At 40.6% G+C, this 22,591-nt stretch overlaps 1 protein-coding gene across 2 annotated transcripts in view; it reads right to left on the bottom strand.

Moving 5' to 3' along the window:
- The window catches only part of lig1 (ligase I, DNA, ATP-dependent), a 54,961-nt gene that overhangs the window by 14,316 nt on the left and 18,054 nt on the right, over nt 1–22,591 (bottom strand). For both annotated transcript variants that reach the window (XM_058649451.1, XM_058649459.1), the window contains exons 11-24: nt 21,423–21,536; nt 21,147–21,313; nt 20,711–20,787; nt 20,407–20,498; nt 18,555–18,654; nt 18,249–18,334; nt 17,243–17,358; nt 14,960–15,055; nt 10,582–10,692; nt 8,837–8,908; nt 6,416–6,560; nt 5,780–5,862; nt 4,551–4,703; nt 18–71 (exon numbers count right to left, since the gene is read on the bottom strand). In XM_058649451.1, coding sequence (XP_058505434.1) covers nt 18–71; nt 4,551–4,703; nt 5,780–5,862; nt 6,416–6,560; nt 8,837–8,908; nt 10,582–10,692; nt 14,960–15,055; nt 17,243–17,358; nt 18,249–18,334; nt 18,555–18,654; nt 20,407–20,498; nt 20,711–20,787; nt 21,147–21,313; nt 21,423–21,536 — 1,466 coding nt within the window. The remainder of the gene's footprint in view (nt 1–17; nt 72–4,550; nt 4,704–5,779; nt 5,863–6,415; nt 6,561–8,836; nt 8,909–10,581; nt 10,693–14,959; nt 15,056–17,242; nt 17,359–18,248; nt 18,335–18,554; nt 18,655–20,406; nt 20,499–20,710; nt 20,788–21,146; nt 21,314–21,422; nt 21,537–22,591) is intronic.

The following is a 22,591-nucleotide window of genomic DNA, read 5'->3' as shown; positions in this document are numbered from 1 at the left end:
ACAGTGTGGCACTTTACCTTTAAGAACTTATAATGCTGCTCCAGATCTTCATCCTTGAAACCTGTGCCGATCTGAAAGAGACAAAAGGAGATAAGATCAGACACACAAAGTCCCACACGGTGAGAGGACAGACACTTGGCAGCAAGAGGCAGAACACCAAAGAGCAAGCAAATCCCCCCCCCTGTACTCAAGGAGCACCTCGTCTGCCTTCAGCTTTGTGTCACCGCTCAAAAGACCCTGAACCTGCTGAGACACAAGCATCATCCACTGGGCTGACATGCACAGAAGACGGGAGAGAAAACTTTAAGCATAACAGGCAAATATAGGATTTTCCAGCTCATAGGTTTTCTCTAAAAGGTGAATTCTGCAAGTGTCCCAAAACTTTTGTGCATCGCAGCTGCATTCAACTCAAGGTTTAGGGGTGTTTCATTCATCTGTGGTATCATCATGCATTCAGCCTAATCTGTCTCGCCAGATTTAAGTCTGTGGTGCCATTCAAAAGCAATGACAGCTAAATGCAGAGGAGATTTTTTATGTTTTGGTGGTTTTTCTGCCAGAGTTTGTGGCGATTATTTGTCAGTAAAGAGATTTTAGCTCGTTTCGGGGTTCATGTCGAGTGGCAGGGCGATTCACACGTTGAGGCTGACCCTGTGTCTGTCTTTAGTGTTGAGAAGCATTTCTTTCATCTGAGGTACTTTTCACTCCACCTGCGACTCTGTGCTGCAGCAAACAACGCATGAGAGAGCAGAGGGGGGGAGGAGGAGGGAGTATGCCGTGTTTCCATCATGGTACGGTTTCGGTTTGAGACAGTACGGTGTGGTTTGGAGCGGTAAAGCCTGGGTCAGGTTTGCGTTTCAACTGAGAACAGCACCTTCATTTGGTAGACGGGGTGAGTACTGAAGCGACTCAGCAGACAACAGCACAACAGACAAGACTGCTCTTTTTTTCCCCCACACGACAAGCTTTGAAGAGAATAGACTGTGGGCAGTTGCCTCAAATTCCATCGCAAGGGAGTGACATCGTGGGAGGCCCTAGGTCACAGTGTACCATTTTACTCAGGTACCCCACGGGAAGGGTGCCAAAGAATGGAATCTAGTTTTTTTTGGTTATATTCCTAATGGAAACGTTTCCATTACCGGGTTATTAACATTAATTTATTAATAAATGCAACATCCAGGGAAACCCTTTACTGTATAGCCTCTCCAACCCATGAATCTTTTCAAGACTTCATAAAACACACACAAAAAAAACAAAAGAAAAACCACAGACAGACCAACCACCGACAAAAAGAATGGTGTTAATTGTCTTTTAAGGTATACTCACTAAGCTTAGTTTTGAAGACATGTAAGAGGCTTTGGAAGACTATTGAAGAAAACTGTATTCTACTTTAAACATCATCTTCAAATCCACCTTTCTCCATTCAACTTCATTGTATCTAAAAAGAAATCCTAGTGTGAACTACAACACTGGTCGCTCAAACGTAATGCGATCAAACCATTCTTTACATAAACGCCACCTGCTTTTCATTCATTAATTAGCATCTTAAATGTCTCGATACATCTGTGTTTGTCATCGTCTTCAGCCAAGCAGCTGTCCAGCCTCTTTAAACAGGTTTCTGCCTCTTCTGATTCAACGCTATAATGCACATTCATCTTAGAAGGGTACAATCTCATTAATTAGCATTTTAATTGAAAATTAGAGTTAGATATTCTGGCACGCACACCAATTAGTGATAGTTAATTTGACCTATGCATTTATCTGCCATCCTTACTACAGTAGTGAACATACACAAGGCAGCTGCACATGGACTTTTTCACAGTTAAAAACAAATGCTGGATTGAGTAGCACACTGCTCCCAGATCTGCGGAGGACTTGCGTCTTTGCTCAAGGACATTCCAGCAGCACGTACAGCCAGAATTACATTTGGGAAATGAAGACCGACTTAAAATCTGCTTTCAAGGTTTCTCAAGTTTACCATTTCAAGGACAACTAAATTATGTTTTTATGGAGTTCTTCCTTTTGTTTATGACCGTCATTGGCAAGTGATGGAGATGAAGAAAGATGCCGTGCAGCGCAGAGGGAAAGGTGAATGCTGCAGTCAAGTAAAGTCAAGTACGCGCCTTTAACTGCTGCACTGCCAAGACTGTGGTCCATCCATCCATTTTTAAATGTGTTCATTGCCTGAGCTATACGTTTATGAATGCAACCCAGGCTTCGTTCTATGTCTTTACATTTTACACACATATCTACAACGCCTGTGTATTGGTTCTGCCAAAAGACAAATGACACTCAGCTAAGTCACAAAAGAAAAGATACTTATCACTGTAAAAAAAAAACACTTTGTATGGAAAATTAAAACATTTTACCACCTGTTATTTTCCTCTACTTTACTCCAAAATTAGGCAACATTTCGGATGTTTCCCGCTCAAGTGATGCACATTAGAAGAAATTATTTTCAGATAGAGTGATTTAGACAGAAAAACAAACATTAAACATTATCCACGGGCTCTATTAAGTCTTAAACTATTGTGACAGTGACAGCCACACTCCCCACTGCCAAATTTCTGTTTCATTTAGATCGTCTATTAAGGGCATGACAAACAAATGACATTGCCTGCAATATCGTAACGTTTTATGCGCAGGAATATGAAGCTACAATTTATCACCATTCAGCGCACAGTTTTATGTCTCTGCTGAACAGTAAAGTTGCAGGAAGTGTGTTCACAACCTTCCCTTCTGTTGTTCACTTATAGATACATCAGGATTTACCTGTGAGGCTGACCTTTATGGATATTTAATGTCAGCACTTCATTTTATTCAATTAGATATGTTTCTGACAATTTGTCATAATGAGTGCTTTAATTCCTTATGGTCATTTTTGGATGGATTTCCTTTCACGCAGTTCTGTGATACTTCATTCATAAGATTCATGTGAAACGTGACAGTGGCTCTTTAGAAACACAGCAGCTAGCAGCCGCACAAGCAGAAAAAGATTAATAGGAAAATCAATAACAGGCCGAAGACAAGAAGCATCCAGGCAACGTTTTTCACAGCAAGTGGCGTCTTCAGTCATGTAGCTTAAACTCACATCAGGCTGAGCCTCACCAGGACAGTCATTTCATGTGTGAAAACACTTCACAATGGGATTGTATTTATAGAAGACATGGCGCGAACATGAGAAAAGCCACTAACGCTGCCTGACAAGCTGACGCGGTTAATCTCATGGGTACTTGAACCTCCATCAGCTACAGCGAAGCAGCTCAGTGTCCAACAGCAGAGACTGTCGCAGCGAAATCCCAGGTGTGAATGAATATGGGGCCAGTTGAAGAAAAAACAGCACTCAGTAAGTTTTTTTTCATGGCTGAAGACATAAAAGTTACAGAGGGAAAAGCTGGAGGAGGAAGGTTTTTGGCAGGACAGCAGGGACACAGAATTTATGTTCTCCGGTGAAGTCAAACTCAGACTTGTTTCACTCTTCCACGATCACACATTGAGTGGTCTGACATGTTCCAGCGCACCATCTAGTCATGGGCTCACACATATAACAGCAGAACCATGATTTACCAACAACTCAGACTTAAAAATAACAATAAATACACAAAAAAAACAAACCTAAAAACTTCCAAAAGTGCTCCCCAGGCACAAACAGAAAAACACTCAGAGTAGCAGCACAGTAACAACTGTAAACAGCATGCTGTCACATTCTGTTAACACTATAGCAGCATGCTAATATCTGAAATACAGAATGAATAAATTAGACAACAAAGCTTGGGATTTAAAAAATACACCCTATGCACTGAGTTGCCAATTTATTATCCAACCTAAAATAATGCAGTATAGTCAATTTAAGAAGGTTTAAAATGAGACCTCAACTTTGGACAAAGACAAAAGTGGATCTAAAGCAACTGCAGAGGTTTGTAACCTCCACGTATGAAGCACCTGCACCTGGTCCATAGATGTCAGCGCTACACTGCACATGTGTATGATTTATTCATATTTTCTGTCCGTCACTGTCCATGAAATTGAAAAGATTCAATGTAGAAAAACGCCCCTTTTATCTTTTTATGAGAAAATACATCAAATTCCTTAACTGTGATAACTTCTTCCTTAAGTCATGCTCTTCCCCTTGAAAATCCATGCAGTTGTTTTTAAGTTAAACAGCCGAATGCCACAAAATAATAATATGTGACATGCACTACAACTGATGCTGGAGTTCTAAAGTTTTCAAAACAGCATCAGGATGTTTTGAAGTTTTCAAAGAATAATGAAATTGAGGATATGGTAATATAGCTTCTTCTCTTTTTTTTTTTTTAGACTTATATGAATGTGCAGGTAAGTAAGTCGATGGCTTTTGTAAAAGTTGGAGCCTATTGTGCTCGGTTCTGTAATCAAAATGATTAAACTCTGAACTCGGTGGTAATAAAACTAGAAAATCTCATAAAAACATTGGATGCTTTAGGGCGAATAAAACTGAAAGTTCCTGCTGCAGTTGCAAAGAACTTTGGTATTTGTATGTCTGTTGAAACCTCATGCACTGTATGGCCACAGACCTTGCAGACGGACTGGAACTCCTCGTTCTCTTCGTCATAGCAGGCCAGCAGAAAGCCCCCGTAGGTGCCCGTCCTCTTGCCTTTCCCCATGTAAGCACCGATCACACACAGGTCCATTGTGTCGCCCACACCCTCCAGGTAGTCTTTCTTCAGCTGGAGATAAGACAACACCGTCAGTGTACATTTAGAGAGGATTAAATATAGCGCTGTGTTATTTGAGGCTGAAACGTGCCTATTAGTATTAATGGAAACACATCAGTTACGACTAAACAGGGAATTGGTTTTCTTTGCATGAATTTAAAAGCCTGGGGGTAGAATATAAATATGAACGCTATTTATTTAAGTCTGTCAGAGGTCTAAACAGCTGCCTGAAAACACGAGCTAAAAGTTGTTTGTTTTGTTTTTTGTTTTGTTTTTTTTAAATGTTCTCATCCTCCAGAAATCAGAATTCAGGTTGGGTGAACATGATCAAACCTGTGATTGTTCTATTCTGAAATAAGAATGCTTTGTTCTGGCTAAACAAAAAGGTTCTGTTACTTGTATTTTGCACAAGGGTTGCGATGATTAACTGATTTGTAATGTGCTACAAAATTTTGATGAGCAATTAATTTGTTTACTTTATTTTCAACCTCAGCTTGGAATATCTAAGAGGATTTTGGAGGATCGCCGCTCTCTGCGCTCATCAGACGAGCGTGGACAGGTTCACTCGATTCATATGCAACAGATAATCCATCTACGAGACTCTCCGTCACTGTTGACATATGTATAATTGAATTTCTTGTTTGACTCAGAGAGAAGCGGTCGGTCTGCTAAAAGGAACCTGAATGCAGCCTAGTTGAGTAACAGCCAACAGGTGCCCTGTGATGTGATTGGTCAAAGCCTTTTGTGACAAGACAATTTTGAAAAGGCTGTAAATGGAGCATGGAGGAGGAAGTAAAGACTCGTTTTGAGAGTTTATTAAGGAATGATGCCAAATTAAACCAAAAAAAACCTATTGTACCTTTAATTGTGAACATATTCTGGTTTCCTTACTATTCTCTGAATATCTCTGCTTTGAAGATCAACAATTCATCAATCAATTCTGGACATTATTATTTACCGCAGTCCTAATTTGTGCCGACTGCACAAATTAGAATTGTTGTTGGGATCAGTGTGTCTACGTGTGTTTGAAATGAACACTGTTTCACGGTGCTGACCTGCACCTCCACCAAACAGTAACAAACACACACCTTCAGCCAGTTATGAGAGCGCTTGGCAATTTCATAGGTGGCATCCTTCTCCAGTGTTTTCACCATCAGGCCCTCACAGGAATCTATACACACAGAGAGAGACACACATTAATACATCAAACCACAACTACACTTTAGAAAAAAGGAAATGAAGAGATTATCTCTTCGATAAATGGGACATCTTTGTCTGCTTCTGTAACACACACAAAGAGAGGCAGCCATATAATTCACACACAATACACAAGGGGATACACACGTCTGTTTTCTTTCATATAGAGTCAGAAACACAAAAACACAAGAAAACTCAATTACACAACTCACAGGTTCCATCTCTGCTGCACAAACACAAACCCAAACCAACACGCAGGCTCAACAAAGAGACCGCAACACAAGTACACAACCGTGGCACACACACTCACAGCAGAGTTTACACATGAAGGCAGCAGACAAACGCACAAATAAAATGAAACGCTTAAGCAACACACCCACACACAAAAATGGATTGAGATGCGCAGAGACAGCAGGCGAGGAAACAAGAACAGTTAGTACAATGTACAAAAAGTTCAAGAAACAAAAAGACAGTGAGGAGGAAAACAAGTAGGAAAGTATGTATCCGTTCCTCACACACACACACACCTCGAACAGACTGCTCCAGGAACTCGGCAATGGCGTCGGTGTTGTCAGAGTCGATGGATCGAGCGAACACAAACTCTCCCTCCACCTCTGAGAAGCTTTCTTTCAGCAGAGCCCGACGCCGACACAACGGCTGTCGCACCAGGGACTAGACAGACACACACAGACACAGACACACAGAAACACGCATGCATCATTACAAATGGCAAAACTGTATCATTACATCTTTTTCCTTCTTGTAGCTTGGAGCATTGCAATGACCAGGATATAAAAACAAAACTAAATTACATTGTAGCAAGCTACCCACACAAAACACACAGAGTCAGAGTGAACTCACAGTCACGACAGCTTGGGACACACATACAAACTCCCACACACAAAAACATAGTCTCAAGTCTGCAGAGCACACACTCACAGCCTTGGTTAAACACACAAAAGTGAAAGAAACTAGGAGCCTGTTTTACCCACCACCCACAGTAGCTTTTGAGGCATTTATCTATTAAAAAAAAACCCTGAATGAAATCACACCAAATCCCCCAAATATAAGTAATTCTACAAAGTGAAAGAATAAAAACACCAGTAAATGAACAGATTCAGATCTTCTGACAGTGGAAGGCTTTGTTCTATCAGTGTTTGAAGGCCATCGCCAGAAGGAAAGAAAGTTGTTTTCAGACACTAAGCCCAGAAAATGATTGGGTCTGGACATTTACCAGATTCTGCATTCACATATGAGGAATGTAGACAGAGACTGTCTGGGTCAGTTGTGTTCACAAAGCAGGGAAACTTCTAGAACATACAGCAGAAGTCGCAGATTGCCGTCCACGCGCTGCCGTATCTCGACATCGACTTATTTCCAAAAGTGCCACATTTTGACATCGTTTTTTTTTTGTTTAGCCTTCACAGCACTATCTCCAGGAAATTCAAACCATAAACTGACATAAACAATAAAAAGGCATGAGTCCAACTTTACCAGGGTCCAGTTAAATCCACTGAGAAAGTCCTTGTCTAGATCATGCAGGAGATTTGTTATTTGACAAGCTACTACAAGAGTATCACACAGATTGACATGATCCAATAGAGGACAAACCCGGGGAGTGAATATGACAAAGATTTTCCAGAGTTGACGTGTCAGTGAAATAGAATAGCATTATATTTTCTGACAGAGGCACAAGCTTGCATTATTGGAAACAATTGTGAAATGCACTGCCTTTATACAACTCTTTGCTAGTCTTAACGACCACTCGGAGTGCGCATATATTATATTATATTACATACACACGTCTATTCACTCATATATTCATAAAATATATATATTACACTTTTCAACACACACCACCACTCTGACACTCAAGGACAATTTGGGGTGAACCCTCTTGCCCCAAGGACACTTCCACATGCAGAGAGTAAGAGCCAAAAGTCAAATAACCATCCTAATTAGTGGAGGAAAAGGCGGGTGTGTTCGGTCCTGCAGCATGTCATTCAGCTGTGCAGGTCACCCCGTTATTTTAATTCAATTACTTATTTAGAAATGTTAATATTAAATACACATAAATAGCAGTGTGCCATATAACCAGAGTAATCGGGACATGACATGGTTTGGGCCTCAGCAGGCAGGTACCTGGTGTAAGGACATTGTGACTGAACCCTCTCAGGACACACAGAGAACCAGCAGTGACAAGTACTGCAGTGCCCGGGGGAAGTAAACTCCAATTTGTAGCAAATAAAAGTAAACAAATGAAGGAACAACAAGCTAATAAATGGAGAAAAAAATGACTCAAAGCATGTTCTAACAGAGACAAATTAATTCATACAATTTACATAAATGCCATATTAGGTGAGACGCGGCAATAAATTGCAGAGTTTAACAGTCACTTGAGCTCTTTTAATTGTGTAATTTTGTTCCTATTCACTCGGGGGGAAAAACTCATCACACAAGCTGATGGAAACGTCCGCTTATTATTGTTGCATTCATTGTTGCATTTCCTTATGTTGACTTGGAGCTCAGATGTTTTCTTAAAAAAAACACGGGTGCATCATTTGAAAGTAAACAAAGACTTAATCTCACCACTCGGTCCCAATTACCACCCAAAGCCTACCAAACACACAACATAAATAAATAAATAAATAAATAAATAAATAAATAAATAAATAAATAAAGGCACTGGTCCCTCTCTCATACACAGACTCAGACAGACACACGCACTCAGACACACTCCACTGGAATTACAATGAGCGTTACAATCATTATCTCATTAGGGCCTCCAGTAGCACCATCATTGGCATTCAGGGAAGTTGTTGGTATCTCGGTGGGGCGATGAGTATGCGAGCGCACTCGCAAACAACACACACAAGCAAGTTTTAAATGACAGGAGGCGTAGCGCGGGATGGCTGTGTAATATTTTCCTCATCACCACTTGATCTTACCTCGCCGTTCAGATAGAGGAGGTCAAAGGCGTACACGCACACTTGTACTTTGATCTCCGAGGCATCCACGTCCTGCAGGGAAACATCAAGACACAGGTGCATTTTAGAATATTTTGGACAAAAATATGCAAATCGACGCATCTTATTCACAAATCGCTACATCTAAACTTGGTTCTTGTTACAAAGAGCTCTTTGATTTCCCTCCTGTTCATCTTGAAAGTTTACAACCCGCCTCCTCATGTTCTGTCTGCCTTTTAACAGCATGGAACCTCCGCATCATGTTCATTCCACTCTCGCGACATATGACTTCCTGCTCCTGCAACTCTTCTTCTTCTTCTCCATCTACTACGGTCACCTCTCCACCACCTCATCCTGACCGTCAGTCACTAAAATCTGCAGTTTTCCATTCATGCAAGCTTTCTATTTCCTTTATATCATCAGCCTTCTTCTTCATCAGTGTAGAAAAGCAATTCACAATGCCTTGAGCCGAGTCGTGTTACTAATGTATCAACCCTTTACTGCTTGTGTGGGAAGTCCTTCCTTAGTCTGTAGTTTCTGGTTAATGATTGAATAAGATGAAAACTCCTGCGGAAACTTCGACTAATTACAACAAGAGTTGTTTGGTCCATAAAAATGTCAGAAAATATTGAAAAATGTTAATCGATGTTTCCCAATCCTCGACATGATGATGTTCTCAAATGTCTTGTTTGGTCTGCAAACCAAAATAATTCACTTCTAATGACTTATTTGCTATATGAAGCAAAGAAACCAAAGAAATAGCCACATTTAATTATTAGAATAACACTGAAAGGGATTAATTGAGTGGTGGCGCCAGTTTAAAGTACAGTATTTATGGAAATTCTCAGAGCGGACGATGTCATTAAAACGTAACCAATGAAACTGTCTATTGCCTTGAATATCAATAGTTTTCTATCTTTGAATCTCACTTTGTGCACACTCAAGTTATAATTAGACACAGTTTGAAATCACAGAGAGCTGGCGCAGTTGTCACAAAACCCGATGATATCCTGAAACCAGTGGGAGAAGGATGTGATCATGTAAACAACATGAGACGAGAAAACTCGCTGCACCAGCCCTAACCTAAAAGCGTAGTCAGCCCTTGATTTCTCTCCTCCTTCCTCCTCCTCACTTCCCGTGTAGCTCATTAGCTTTGTTTAATTGGTCCATATCGTGTTCGTCTCAAATGTTTAATGTTAACAAGAACGCTTGTGGTGGTGGGAGACAAAAAAAAAAAAAAAGCAGTTGAGATGCTGTTACAAGATGCCGGCAGGGCAGCACAATCAGTTTGTGCATCAAACCATCATTACAGCTAATCGTGATTTCATAGAGGCTGTAACAGTATCTGCTGAGACCAAAAAAAAAGCATATGGATAATGACTTTCACCCATTCTCATCATCATGTTTGTCATATTTGTTGCTCTCATTTCTTTCTTCCTAATTTGCCCAGATGTCATCATGCATAGAGAAATAGAAGCTAAAAGGGAGCATTTCCACCCTAATGTGATTGGTGAGGAGGAGAAAGGCCATTATTCTGCTCAAAACCAGGAGAGAGAGAGAAAAAAATACCTGACATCAATGACATTTGCAATCTGAACCCCTCCTTCTGACTTTTTATGTCTCCTACTTATCAATCTCCCCATCTTTCTGTCAGAGGAAGAGACAGGACCAGGAACATTTTATTCTTTTCTCCTCCATCTCATTACACCGTGCGCTCCATAGCATACCTTTCTCTTTCGGGTGGTGAGGACCTGGAATGGCTGGATCTGTTTCTTCTCACGATCCCAGGCTACAGCCTCCGTGTCCAGGACACAGGTTACCACCGAGTCCTTCTTCATCTGATGAATTAGAGCAAGATGGGATTTTAACCTCCAAAGATAAAAGACATTAAGAGCATTTTTTAATGATAAAAACAGCCAAATTATATGCTAATCTGCATACGAGTAACATCAGCAAACAAAGTTTCCTAGAAGTGAATCCGACAAACTTCACATTCAAACTCCGTATGAGTTTTAACTTGGAGCTTCTGTAAAAAAAAAAAAGGCATGACTACAGACATAAAGTAATGCTCAGGCTGTTTGGACCTGCAGTTGCCCTCAATGTTACCAAACACATTGGAAGTCAACAAATTAGAATTTTCTTCCCTGCCTTACATTTATCTCCACTGTCGAGTCGCCATGTTTGTTGCTGCAGTTAAACGGTTAAACACACCCCCACATTTGGTTGGATGCCCACACTGTGCCAAAAGCCAAGTCCTTCAGTTGTCACGCTTTTCACTTTGTTTGTGTATGTTTTTTAGTTAAGTAATTTTGCATTAACTAAAAAGTGTTCGGCTTTCGGTTTTTTTTTCTGTGCAAGAGGAAAAAAATCTGATAGGGTTGATGAAATCTAGCTCATGGGCAGATTAAACTGACCATCAGACTGAGGGGCTGCTAATTATCTAATCCTCCTAATCCGCCGTGTGGGGCTTAATCTCCTATATTCCTGGTCGATTTTGGGGATTATTTCAGAGTAAATTTACACAGCTGCTGCAGACTGAGGGATAAACACTGAGTGACAAAACCTGAAAGGTGATCAGAGAAAGCCAAATGGATTTTTTTTCTACCATGCACAGACTTGTTTTTGGTTTGTCTTTTTATGTATCTGCTTATCTATTAATTTGTTTCATGTATTTTTCCATTTAATTACTCGTTTTGCACACAAATTACTCTTCTTTCCCGTTTCTCTGATCACCCGTCAGAGGCCATATTACTTAGACACTTTAATTGAACACCAGCCTGCTTTTATTGCATGTAGAAACACTATGAATAAAGTGTTAACCAAACACAGACAATCACTGTTATAAAAAGGTGACACATTAGAGGGAACAGGCTGTTTGGAAACAGTCTAATATACAAAACAAACCCAGTTATCCTCACAAGGTCATTAGGCTAAGTAATGCATTAATTACGCATCAAGGTATTTGGATTAATATTAATGTACAATAATTCATAATTTAAAGCATTGTGGGAGTATGATAGCTTCAGGAAAATTAGTTTCCCCTTATTAATATGCAAAGTGATGCAGCAAGGTGCTGTAAAATCTAATCAGACCATCTCCTCCATGGAGCTGGTGAGTGCTGGTGTTAGGTTTCACACAACCACTCCTCGTATATTGCCTTCACCAGCATGTGCGGACACAACGCAATGTCAACACCGTGTCAGACGCAGGAAGCAAATTTAAATTCAAGCGATACGTTACATCAGTTGCGCGCTGCAATAACGGAAAGTAATCGATATCCGAGATGAAAGTTTCGGTTGAACAACTGTCTTGTGCCATTTCCAAAGCACAAGTCAATTAAGTGCACTACATTAAGAGACATAAATTACCGTAACGTAGGAAAATGATTTCCCGCACAAATTAAATGAAATTAAATGGAGCGATCATCTAAAAAAATACTACATCTATCTTGCAACAAGCAAATTGAGCACAAACCCCCAAACTGTTTACTCTGCTGATTTAGTTATCCATCCAAACGCTTAGACAGAGGAAGTGGATTCAGATGGCATGAGGGAGGCAGAAAAGAAAAATGATAGGCAAGAAAAATGGATTAAAGGTGTTGGGGGAATGATGAGAAGGGAGAGGAGCAAGACTCAGAAGTTGAGGGAGAAAATGAAGAAAAAGCTTAAGAAAGGAGAGAGATGAGTGGAGGAGTGAGAGATTAAAATGGTGAGAAGGGAGATGGGGAAACCGTGGAAACAAAAGCAAAAACAAAAAAAGGGGGAGAGTAGACAGGACCTCTTAAAAAGCAGCCAAGAGAAAGAAAATATGTGTGAAGAGTGAATATGTAAGGAGAGTAGAGGGAAAGTGAGAGGAGTGGTGAGAGGGGAAAGGTACAAGAGGCTCAGAGATAGACCAAAGAGGTGAAACTACAGACAGGCTGTATCAAAGCTCTGCAAAAAGATGAGAGGAAGAAAGAGAGAAAAGTCCAAGCCAAGAGAGCCAGGAGTTGTGGGTATCACCAAGTCATGCTGAAGAAGAGGAATGATTAGACAGAGAGACATGAGAGAAACAGGTGGATGAATGGAGCGGTGAGGTGACGACAAAGGCCCACACAAGGTTTCTGAGTTATGAAAAGAAGCAAAATACACGAAGATGGAAGTGAAAGTGAAAAAAAACAAAAACACAACACATTCAAGTCATGCTGGTTTTTCTCCGGACCGTCAGCAGTGTGATGGGATCGCTTTTCTGCATTGATGTGTCTGAGATGAGCTGGTGCACTCGAGCGGCAGTTTCGTCATCTCAAAAATCTCACTGTGCCTGCTGCTTCCCATTAGATATTCCTTCCTGCAATATTTAAAACTCATCTGCTCATCAAATGGTTGCCAAACACCGTCAAATATTTTGCAGACAATGGTACCAGTAGCAAGAATAACATGATTACACATACTTTTCCTCCCAAATAGCGGTTTGTTTTGCCTTCTCAGTAATTTTGTAATCTTGGGGCATTTTGTGCTTTTACTGGAGAGTCAACAGTCGAGAGTTGGCAGGAAATGAAGAGAAAAATATGCAACCAGCTGTTGCAGTTCACGCTCAGCGTCTGATGCAACTCTAATCTCAGACGGAAAGTCATTCCAGGGTTTAGGAGCCCGAAAATCACAATAGCTTAAAGCCAACAATCATCCATCACCAAGTTCTCCATGTTTTTTCTATGTCACATTCATATACTATACGGTGTTACATTGATGTATGGCTCAATTTGTCACATTATAAAAGGAATAACAAGGCATTATTTAATACTGTTGACATTTGTGTTGTACATTTTTCCTTTGAAGTACAGGTCAAGCACAATTTAAGCACCAGAACCATTGCAAAAGTATTGGTTTAGCACCAGTATAAAACAAACCAACAATGAATACCGAACCATATATACCAATAAGGCTCTGGAGATGATCAAAAACTGACCATGGGCTGATCTACCTTAATGTAAATGGAGGTTGTTTAGATAAGGCATCAACTTTATCTTAAATATTACCTATCAACTCAAAAACTAACAGGAAGTCAAGGCAGTGAGGACAGAGAAAGTCACGTTATCTTTCACCATAATTTCGCCCCCATTCTTCAGTTCTGAAGAAGACTCTTGGATGAGAGGTGAAACATCTAAACTTAACTCAAGCAAGTCCACTGAGACCCTGAGACTGTGTCGTTTCAAATTGAAAATGATTCATTTTTCCTTGGGTATTGTGACGGGTGCAGAAAATTTACAATATGAGGCGATTCTTTTCCCTTCTTCCAGGATGAATTGGTTGACTCAAATACAAGCTATTTCTTAAGCAGTCAAAATTAAAATTCAGTAAAGGAGAGGCAAATCTGCTTCTCTTTTATCAAGTGTAAATTATTTCTTAATAAATTTCAGCAAAGGGACCCATTAGTTAGATTTCCTGACTATTCTGCGTGTCTTGATTCACTAACCTCACTGATTAGAACAGAGCAGGTGGGAATTCCTTGTAATAGCATCGATCTTTGTTGGTGGAGTGCAGGACAAAGTCTTCAAAAACAGCCGCGGTGAATGAGAGAGGCGAGAGAAAGGAGAGCAAACCGATACGGCTTTATTTGTTACTTCATAGCCGTACACCAATAAAGCAGAAAAACACACTCAGCAGGTGCCGTGCTAGTGAGCGTGCTCCAATAACCAGACAAACTGCCAAGGCCTGGAGGTACTTGAGACCGCTTTCTCACTCCCAACGCAAGCAGATCCTCACTAATTGGTAAGCCAACCCACAGCTGCAGGTGCAATTTGAACAACTTGTGTTTCTGAACTTTGATTAGAGAAACTACGTCTCATGACAAGAGGGTTTAAGATTTCAATCCTTAGTAGACACCAGTGGAAATTTACATTTACTGGCCAGTGGTGGGATTGGAAAGATGAAAGACGAAAAGCATATATCAAACAAACACTGACAGAGATGCATGAGAAATGGGTTGAGGAAAAAAAAAATTGGATTGGGCAAGATAAATGTGTGCAGTTGTTATTTGCACACTGTAAAAGCCATCAGTTGACAATCACAGCTCACATCGACCTGCCTCTCTCTCTGGGGCCGAGCTGCAGCGCTCTGTGTGTTTTACCTTGGGAATGCGAGAGATGATATCAGGGTATTTGCTGGTGTTGTCTTCCTGGTTGCGACTGAAAACTCGCACTTCTCCACTCTCCAGAATGTGAATCTTTGGGGGGGAAACAAACACAATACACGAAATAAATAAATAAAAAAATAAAGATATTGAGTGGTATTCACTGAATTATACCAAGAGCGAGAACACGGCATTTTTCGTTTTATCTGCCAGTTTACATATATATACACATACATACATATACATATATATATATATATATATATATACACACACATATATATATACACATATATATATATATATATACACATATATACATATATATATATATATATATATATATATACACATATATACATATATATATATATATATATATATACACATATATACATATATATATATATATATATATATATACACATATATACATATATACACATATATATATACACATATATACATATATATATACATATATACACATATATATACATATATACACATATATACATACATATATATACACATATATACATATACATATATATATATATATATATATATATACACATACATTCTGTATATACACACACACACACATACACACAGACACATATCTATACGCGCACACACGCACACACACACATATATAAATATATACAGAGACATATCTATACACAAAATGCAAAAAAAAAGAAACGGGAGCAACAAAAAAAATAGAGTAGGCAATTTATGCTGCATTTAAAGTCAAAGAGGCTGTTCATAAGCTGTTCAAAAGTTTAAGACCATAAAAAGTCAAAAACAGAACATAAAGTGTCCAAAAAGGACTCAGTAGTGAGTAGCCAGTAACTTGCAAGGATTCAACAGGATTCAATAAATTCGAGCACTGATACACAAGCCAAGCTCATCGGGACCAATGGCTTAACTCGGGTTATATATGGGCTGCACACAATGGCTGGATGTATATATATTTCATATTTAATGGTGCGTTGACAACACATTTATTCCTTTCAGGTTTTTTGGTCGTTTTTCCCCTATCCAACTCTAACGTCTACCGAGAGAACTTGTTATTAACTGCACAGAATGTTAAGCACTTATGAGGCTTTGGGCTACATAAATTAAATCAATTTGACTTTAATCATACATCTGCATAAAAAATAACAATATTTACAGTTTCAAACATAGAAACAATCACCAGACTATTATTACTGTATTGACTCTTATAGTGTACCATCTGCTATTTGTAGACATAATTCTTTTTTTAGGTCGCTCACTTGTCATTCGGCCAGCAATAACATATGCCTATGGCTCATTTACAACTCTTTTTCCTCTCTATTGGTCAATGAGTGTCAGGTCTGATCGAGAATGATAAGAAAAGCAAACATACATAATCCTTTTCTAATCTGAATACATTCATAAATACAGCTATTTCTGCCACACCCCTTGATACTTTCTTGTGGTTATACAAATACTGTACGTTTACACACACAGGCAGACAAAGCTAATGTTTATGCCAGTGGTGTACTGTGAGTCCCCCTGCTGGCTGTTTAAGGAAGAGTCCACTGCAGTGAGACCAAAAAGCAAGTAGGGACAGAAAAACAGGAGGACGTCATAGGGTTTGCTCTCCCTCTCTCTCTCTCTCAGTTTTAGTTTCTGCCCCCATCTCATCTCTTCTTCTCACTTCAACTCAGTTCAAAGGCTCTTTATTGGCATGACAGTCCAAAATTAACAATACAGCTGGAAGGGTTTACATTATATTACACTTTCTCTCCTGGTGTATCACGCCACGTCTCTTTCTCAGAATTTGCTCATTCCCCCCCGCAGTCTCCCTTTGCGTCTTAATTTTCATCTCCCTCTGCCTCTTAATGTGTCTCGCCTTCACTGCCTACTTTCTCACTGCTCTCCATCTCCAACCCCTCCTCCTCCTCCTTTCACAATGTTAGAGGTAGCTTTCTCTGCCTACAAGCCCAGGGCAAAGCAGGGATACTGTTTATCTTAAAAGAATAGGCGTGCACGCGCGCACGCACACACACGTATGCATACACAATACAGAAATGCCACAGATGCATGCACACACAGTCAAGTGAACACACACAGAGTGTCACAGAACAGCAATACCTCACACTCAAAGAGCACAGCCGTCAGGTATACGCATACAAAATTCAGCAGGCATATGTTCGCTGCCAAACGCGAGAAAAACAAACAGTTGCACTGTCACATTGCCACCTACATGCACACCGACACACACACACACACACACACACACACACACACCTGTGCACGCTCGCCGTCGTACTTGTACTCGCAGGTGAACGCAGCCTCGTCAAACCTCTTTAGCACCTCGCCGACACCCTTTGTGGGGTGAGCCAACATGGGTCTCAGAGGTACTCCTGAGAGGAGAGAGGTGGTGAGAGATGTGGAGTAAATTAAGTAACTGTTCAATACAAAAGAATGTAGTTATGCATTTTTCATGAATTATAAAGAGTTGAGAAACAAATTGTGACTGAGCCCAGAAGGGTTTTCATTTCCTTTGTGGCAAATGTGAGAGGGGGTGGGGGTGGGGGGCTCCAGGTCACAAAAGCAGGTCTCAAGAAACCCAGAAGCTGTAAAATTAGCTTCAATGACACATTCTCACACAACACTCACATCACCCCCCCCCCCCAACCATTTCAGCGACAAAACCAAAGTTTAAGTTTGTTTGTATTCTCATTTGGCCCCACCACAGATGTTGTCTGACTCAAGTGCCCCCGGGCTGTGCTGCAAAGTTAAGCTTCAAAAGTGGCAGAGGAGCAATATAATGAAATACACTTCCCCCCCCCCAAAATGCTTTAGTAGCTGCTATAATAGAACAAAGAGCAAGTTATGACAGGACAGTAATGTTTTGTCCAGACTGGGCTGGCAGTGTCCAAGTATTCACCGCCTCCTTTAACTGCACTGTATTTTTGGAAGAAATACAGTTCTCTCAATAACAATTGCTCACCTGCCAAAATGGCTGCAAGATTTGTCTAACTGACCAACAACGGCCAATTTTGTTTCCCAATTTAGTATTGTTCAGATGGTGCCTGGTAATAACGTCCTACCTTGGTGCCAAAGCTCCTTATCACAAATAGCCTGACAACAATGTAATTGGGAGCTAATCCTCAGTGTAGTATCTTTTATCTTTCAGTGATAAATGACTCAACTAAAATAACGGACTCACCTCCACCGAACGGATCAATAAACACACTACAGTCACCATTTTGGATGAAATAACCTTTCTGCCTCTTGACTAGGCGTTTACCTGGAGTGAGCTTGCAGTGGTTGGGTAGCTGGTCTATGCCTTCTTTGAGCAGAACAGGGATGAGGATGTCGTAATTGGGCATCTCACTGCACGGGGAGTGAGTCGGAGACAAAGACGAGTGTTTGAGAAGAAAAAACAAAGGGAGAGGGAAGGAAGAAAAAAAAAAAATCAATATCATCCAAAATGAAAGTGAGCAGAATGAGTGAGGAAGAATGAGGGACAGGGCTTAAAGGGGATAAGGCATTGTAGTGGCACCGAGGAGAGACTGCGAAGCCAAATGAGAGGGTTTGTTTAAGCTCCAGTTACCAATAAGTCTGTTTGAGAATCAGACTCTTCTCTTCGATCCAGGCCCGCCTGCTCTCGGTGCTCATCCCCTTCCCTGCATCGATCACAGCAGGAGGGAAACCTGCAAGGAAGGAGGGGGAAAACGGGTATTTCAAAACAGATATGTGCGTGAGTGTCAGAACATGTTATGGCCAAGCATTTGTTAGATAAAGCTGGAGAGGCTCCTGAAAGGCCAGGAAGTACAAGTGACTTGTGTACACCGGTACCTCAGTGTCTTAAACGACAAACTCCACCTAAATTAGGAGATATGTCAAATCTGACTGAATTATTAATTGCAATCCTTCACTTGACCATTCCCAAGAATCTACTCTCAGTTTGCCTAGCCGATAAAATAATGACTAAATAAATAATTTTTATCTTTCCAGAGCAGACCAAAGATCAATGCAAATCTCTCCACCGAGCCTCTGGTCTAATTGACTCTTATTAAAGCACACCTACAATAGAGAATAAGAACGGAATACTAATAAGTCAGGTATGAATTTATTTCACTTGCTGTCAGTTGTGCTGTAGTGAGCAGGAGAGATTAGTGCTGAGTGCAGGTGGCGAGAGATGAGATGTAAAAGATGAAATAAAGGAATTTAGCAAAAAATAAAATATGCATCTAAATACATTTTGTTTGTAATGGTTCCCTATTGAGGGACACGTTTGTCCATCGATTTGTGTTGTTGACACAAATTTCACGTTTGACTCAATACAAGTAATATTTCCAGGCGGACTGACTTTTGCAATTTCTTTTAATAAAACTAACTTTTACTTGCTTTCACACAAACCACCTTCCTCTCCTTTAATGAGACCTCCCATCAGACCACAAGTACAGAGGAATCTCATTAATACACCCACATAAGTCTGCAAGCTTCAGTATAAAAAAAGGAACTGGTGAAATGCCAGTTTCCATAGTTAGGGATGGCACAATTCACAATTTTATCATCATGATTTCATCTCTGAAAAAACAACAACTTACAGTCAAACTAGAGTCTAAATATAAAAAAATGACATAAAATAAATACATTTTTGCAGAGAGCAAGGACTTTGGATTCCCCCGCACGCGTTTTGTGTACGGCATCACGGGTCACCTCATTTCTCACTCCATCTTAATCTAACTTCACTTTACCAATGTGTCAAGTATATGTGAGGAAGAGGAGGATGATGAGAGAGCAAATGACCTTTTTGGGAATAATCTGCCTCCCGTGAAAAGTTCACAGCTGACTTTGCTCGGCCTATTTACGCCACTGTACTTCAACATTGGCGATAATGAGAGCTCGATATTTGCTCAGTGTAAAAACTTTCAGAAGCATTTTTTTCGAAGCTTTTTTTTCGCAAATTCATCTCAGGTCAAAATCTAGGGTGAACCCACTAATTTTAATGCGAGAGCAGTAGCAATAGCCTGTGTATTACTGCATCCCATAACACTGGAAGTCATCATCCTTGGAGGAAATAAAAATTCTAGCTACAATTTCTCCAACCATTTTTATTCCTCCACTTCTTCTCTAAGGTCTCTACTTCAGTGGTATATGCTCTCCAGCTTGTTGTGAAGATTCTTATCATACTTGAAAAGGTAGCCAGGTCAGTTTGGGACAAAAAGGGACACCTGCCAGTCTCTCCATGTGGTCTGAATGAAATGACTGCTTCTGTTTATTACTGTATTGCAAGATACACAGACTCCAGCGTTCTCTTCATTGGACTCTATTGGGACGTGAAGAGGATTTCTGCAGAGCCGAGCTTTACTGGCCAGTACGGACAGACGCTGAAGCTATGTGACTACAAATTTTATACTGGAGCTTTTCAAATACATGTTTTTAAAATTCAAAGCTACCTTGTCCAGGTGGGGTCAAGCACACAGCCAGGTTGAGTGCAGAGAGGACGCTCTGCTCAGCCAGGCCAATCCTCAGCTTCCCAGCAAGGGACCTGTCAATCACAAACCACAGGACCAACACCGGTCAGTGTCGACACCTGCTGCCCAGGACAGCAGCTATTTGTTTTTGGACCACTCGCATGTTTGATTCATGTTTATGTATGCGCATCTTCACGTGCAGATATGTTTCCATGTCTGCTATAACACACAGCCGAGCCTGTCTGCGTGTGTGTGTGTGTGTGTCTTAGACAGAGCGTTATATTACCTGACGATGTAGCGGGCCTCAGAAAAACGGCATGCCACAAAGAGGCCTTTGATGATGTCGATTTTCTTATTCATGGCCTGAGGCAGGCGGTAGGAAATTGAGATTCAAAGAAGAAGAGGGGAGAAGAGACAGAATGCAAAAAGACGGAGGTCACCAGTGAGTACAAACTCCATGTTCCATCCAGAGCATAAAAAGGAACACAGACCCAGAAGCAATAGGGAGAAAAAAACTAATTGCTTGACAGATTGCAGCCCAGTGACGACTTATTCACAGGCTGAGAAATTACCTCCTTTCCTCCTGAAGTAGACAAATAAACTAATAACTCCTTGATAAATATACGGTCACATTTCTTTCCGTTCCCTCCCCAAACCCCAACAAAGGGTGGCAGATAGAGTCTAAACAACATTTTGAATGAAAATGTTATTCTGTGGCTCACCGAGTTCCCACTCATGCTGGCAATTTCCTTCAATTTCTTGAACACGCCCCCTGCCGTCAGACTGGCCGGTTGAAACATAATGCGCTGGTTGCTACGGGAACTCTCAGCCACGAGGCCCAAATCTCCTTTCTCCTGGGCCTCTGCTTTGATTTTGTCCAATTGTCGCCCTGGTAACGAGAGCGAGACGGTAAATAGCAGCACTGGCCGACGAGTAGAGGAGGACGACATCAGCATTTAGGCTTGGTATGCATGTATGCATGCATGTGTGGCCGTTACCTGTTGCTTGTGCGACAGCTTTCATCAGGACCGTCTCTCCGACGCCAAGCTCCATTCCCAGGTAAGCAGGACCCAGCTGGTTCAAACACAGATACACACAGCACAGCAGGTCATCTGGAAAAAGAACATGAATAAAAAATGTGCACACAAAGACATTTTTCACAGACCACATGCAGGCATACAGAAAAATGTGAAGCACACACACACACACACACACACACCTGTAAGACAACAACAAACACCCACACATATATAATGAAGTATTCATGGAGAGACTTGCTCCGAGTCTTGACACACAAACATGGACAGAAAAAGAAACACAATCTTTAGACCAGTGTTTTCCCAAATTCTTATACCCAGCAGCCCATGGCCAAGTGGAATGGAAATGGGCTTGGAGCCAGGACAGGTCAGGTGTTTGTGTGTGTTTTCATTACTGGTGTGTACTATCAGCAATTGTTGTGAGTCACTGTGTGCAAATAACTCATTCTAAATCTAATATAAGGAACCCACTACTTTAGAGATGACAAACAACCAGGACCCAATTCATGGGGTAAACTGATAAAAGAGCAACATTTTTCACAAAAGTTTATTTGCAAGTACTTTTCCTCAGCCATTCCTGTAATACCTCATTTTTTACACAAATGGACAGATATGTTTTTGAAATTCCACGGTAGTAAACACGTCAGCACAAATGGGCTGTTCACTGCTTCATGGTTGGGTGTAAAATGACGGACTGATGTTAGCATCAGTATCAGACACAAAAAGGAGATGTGACTATATCAATCCAAGCAAAAACTATAGTTCTGTTTCAGTCGCTGTGAAAGAGAGAAAAGGGATGTGAGACAATCATCCACTGAGTACCCATCATCCTGAGTATACCTATGGCAGTTTATCTCAGCAATAAAATGTGAAACACAACTTTCCGCATGGGATTGAAGTGCAACAAAGCACAAAGCTTACTGCATTTAAAGAAATCCATTTTCATTAGACAAATGGCTTTAATTCAGATTAATTCATTAAATTGATCAATTGCCCGGCCCTAATCACGAGTAATCCCACACTACTAACGGCTCTCTACAAAGACACAAACTTAGGTGACACAGAGGGCATCTCACTCACCACAGATAAATGGACTTTACCAGCTACTCACCACTGTATTACTATGGACA

The sequence above is a fragment of the Solea solea genome, chromosome 1, assembly GCF_958295425.1.
Source record: "Solea solea chromosome 1, fSolSol10.1, whole genome shotgun sequence".
Classification (NCBI taxonomy): Eukaryota; Metazoa; Chordata; class Actinopteri; order Pleuronectiformes; family Soleidae; genus Solea; species Solea solea.
This window is presented reverse-complemented; position numbering and strand designations above follow the sequence as displayed.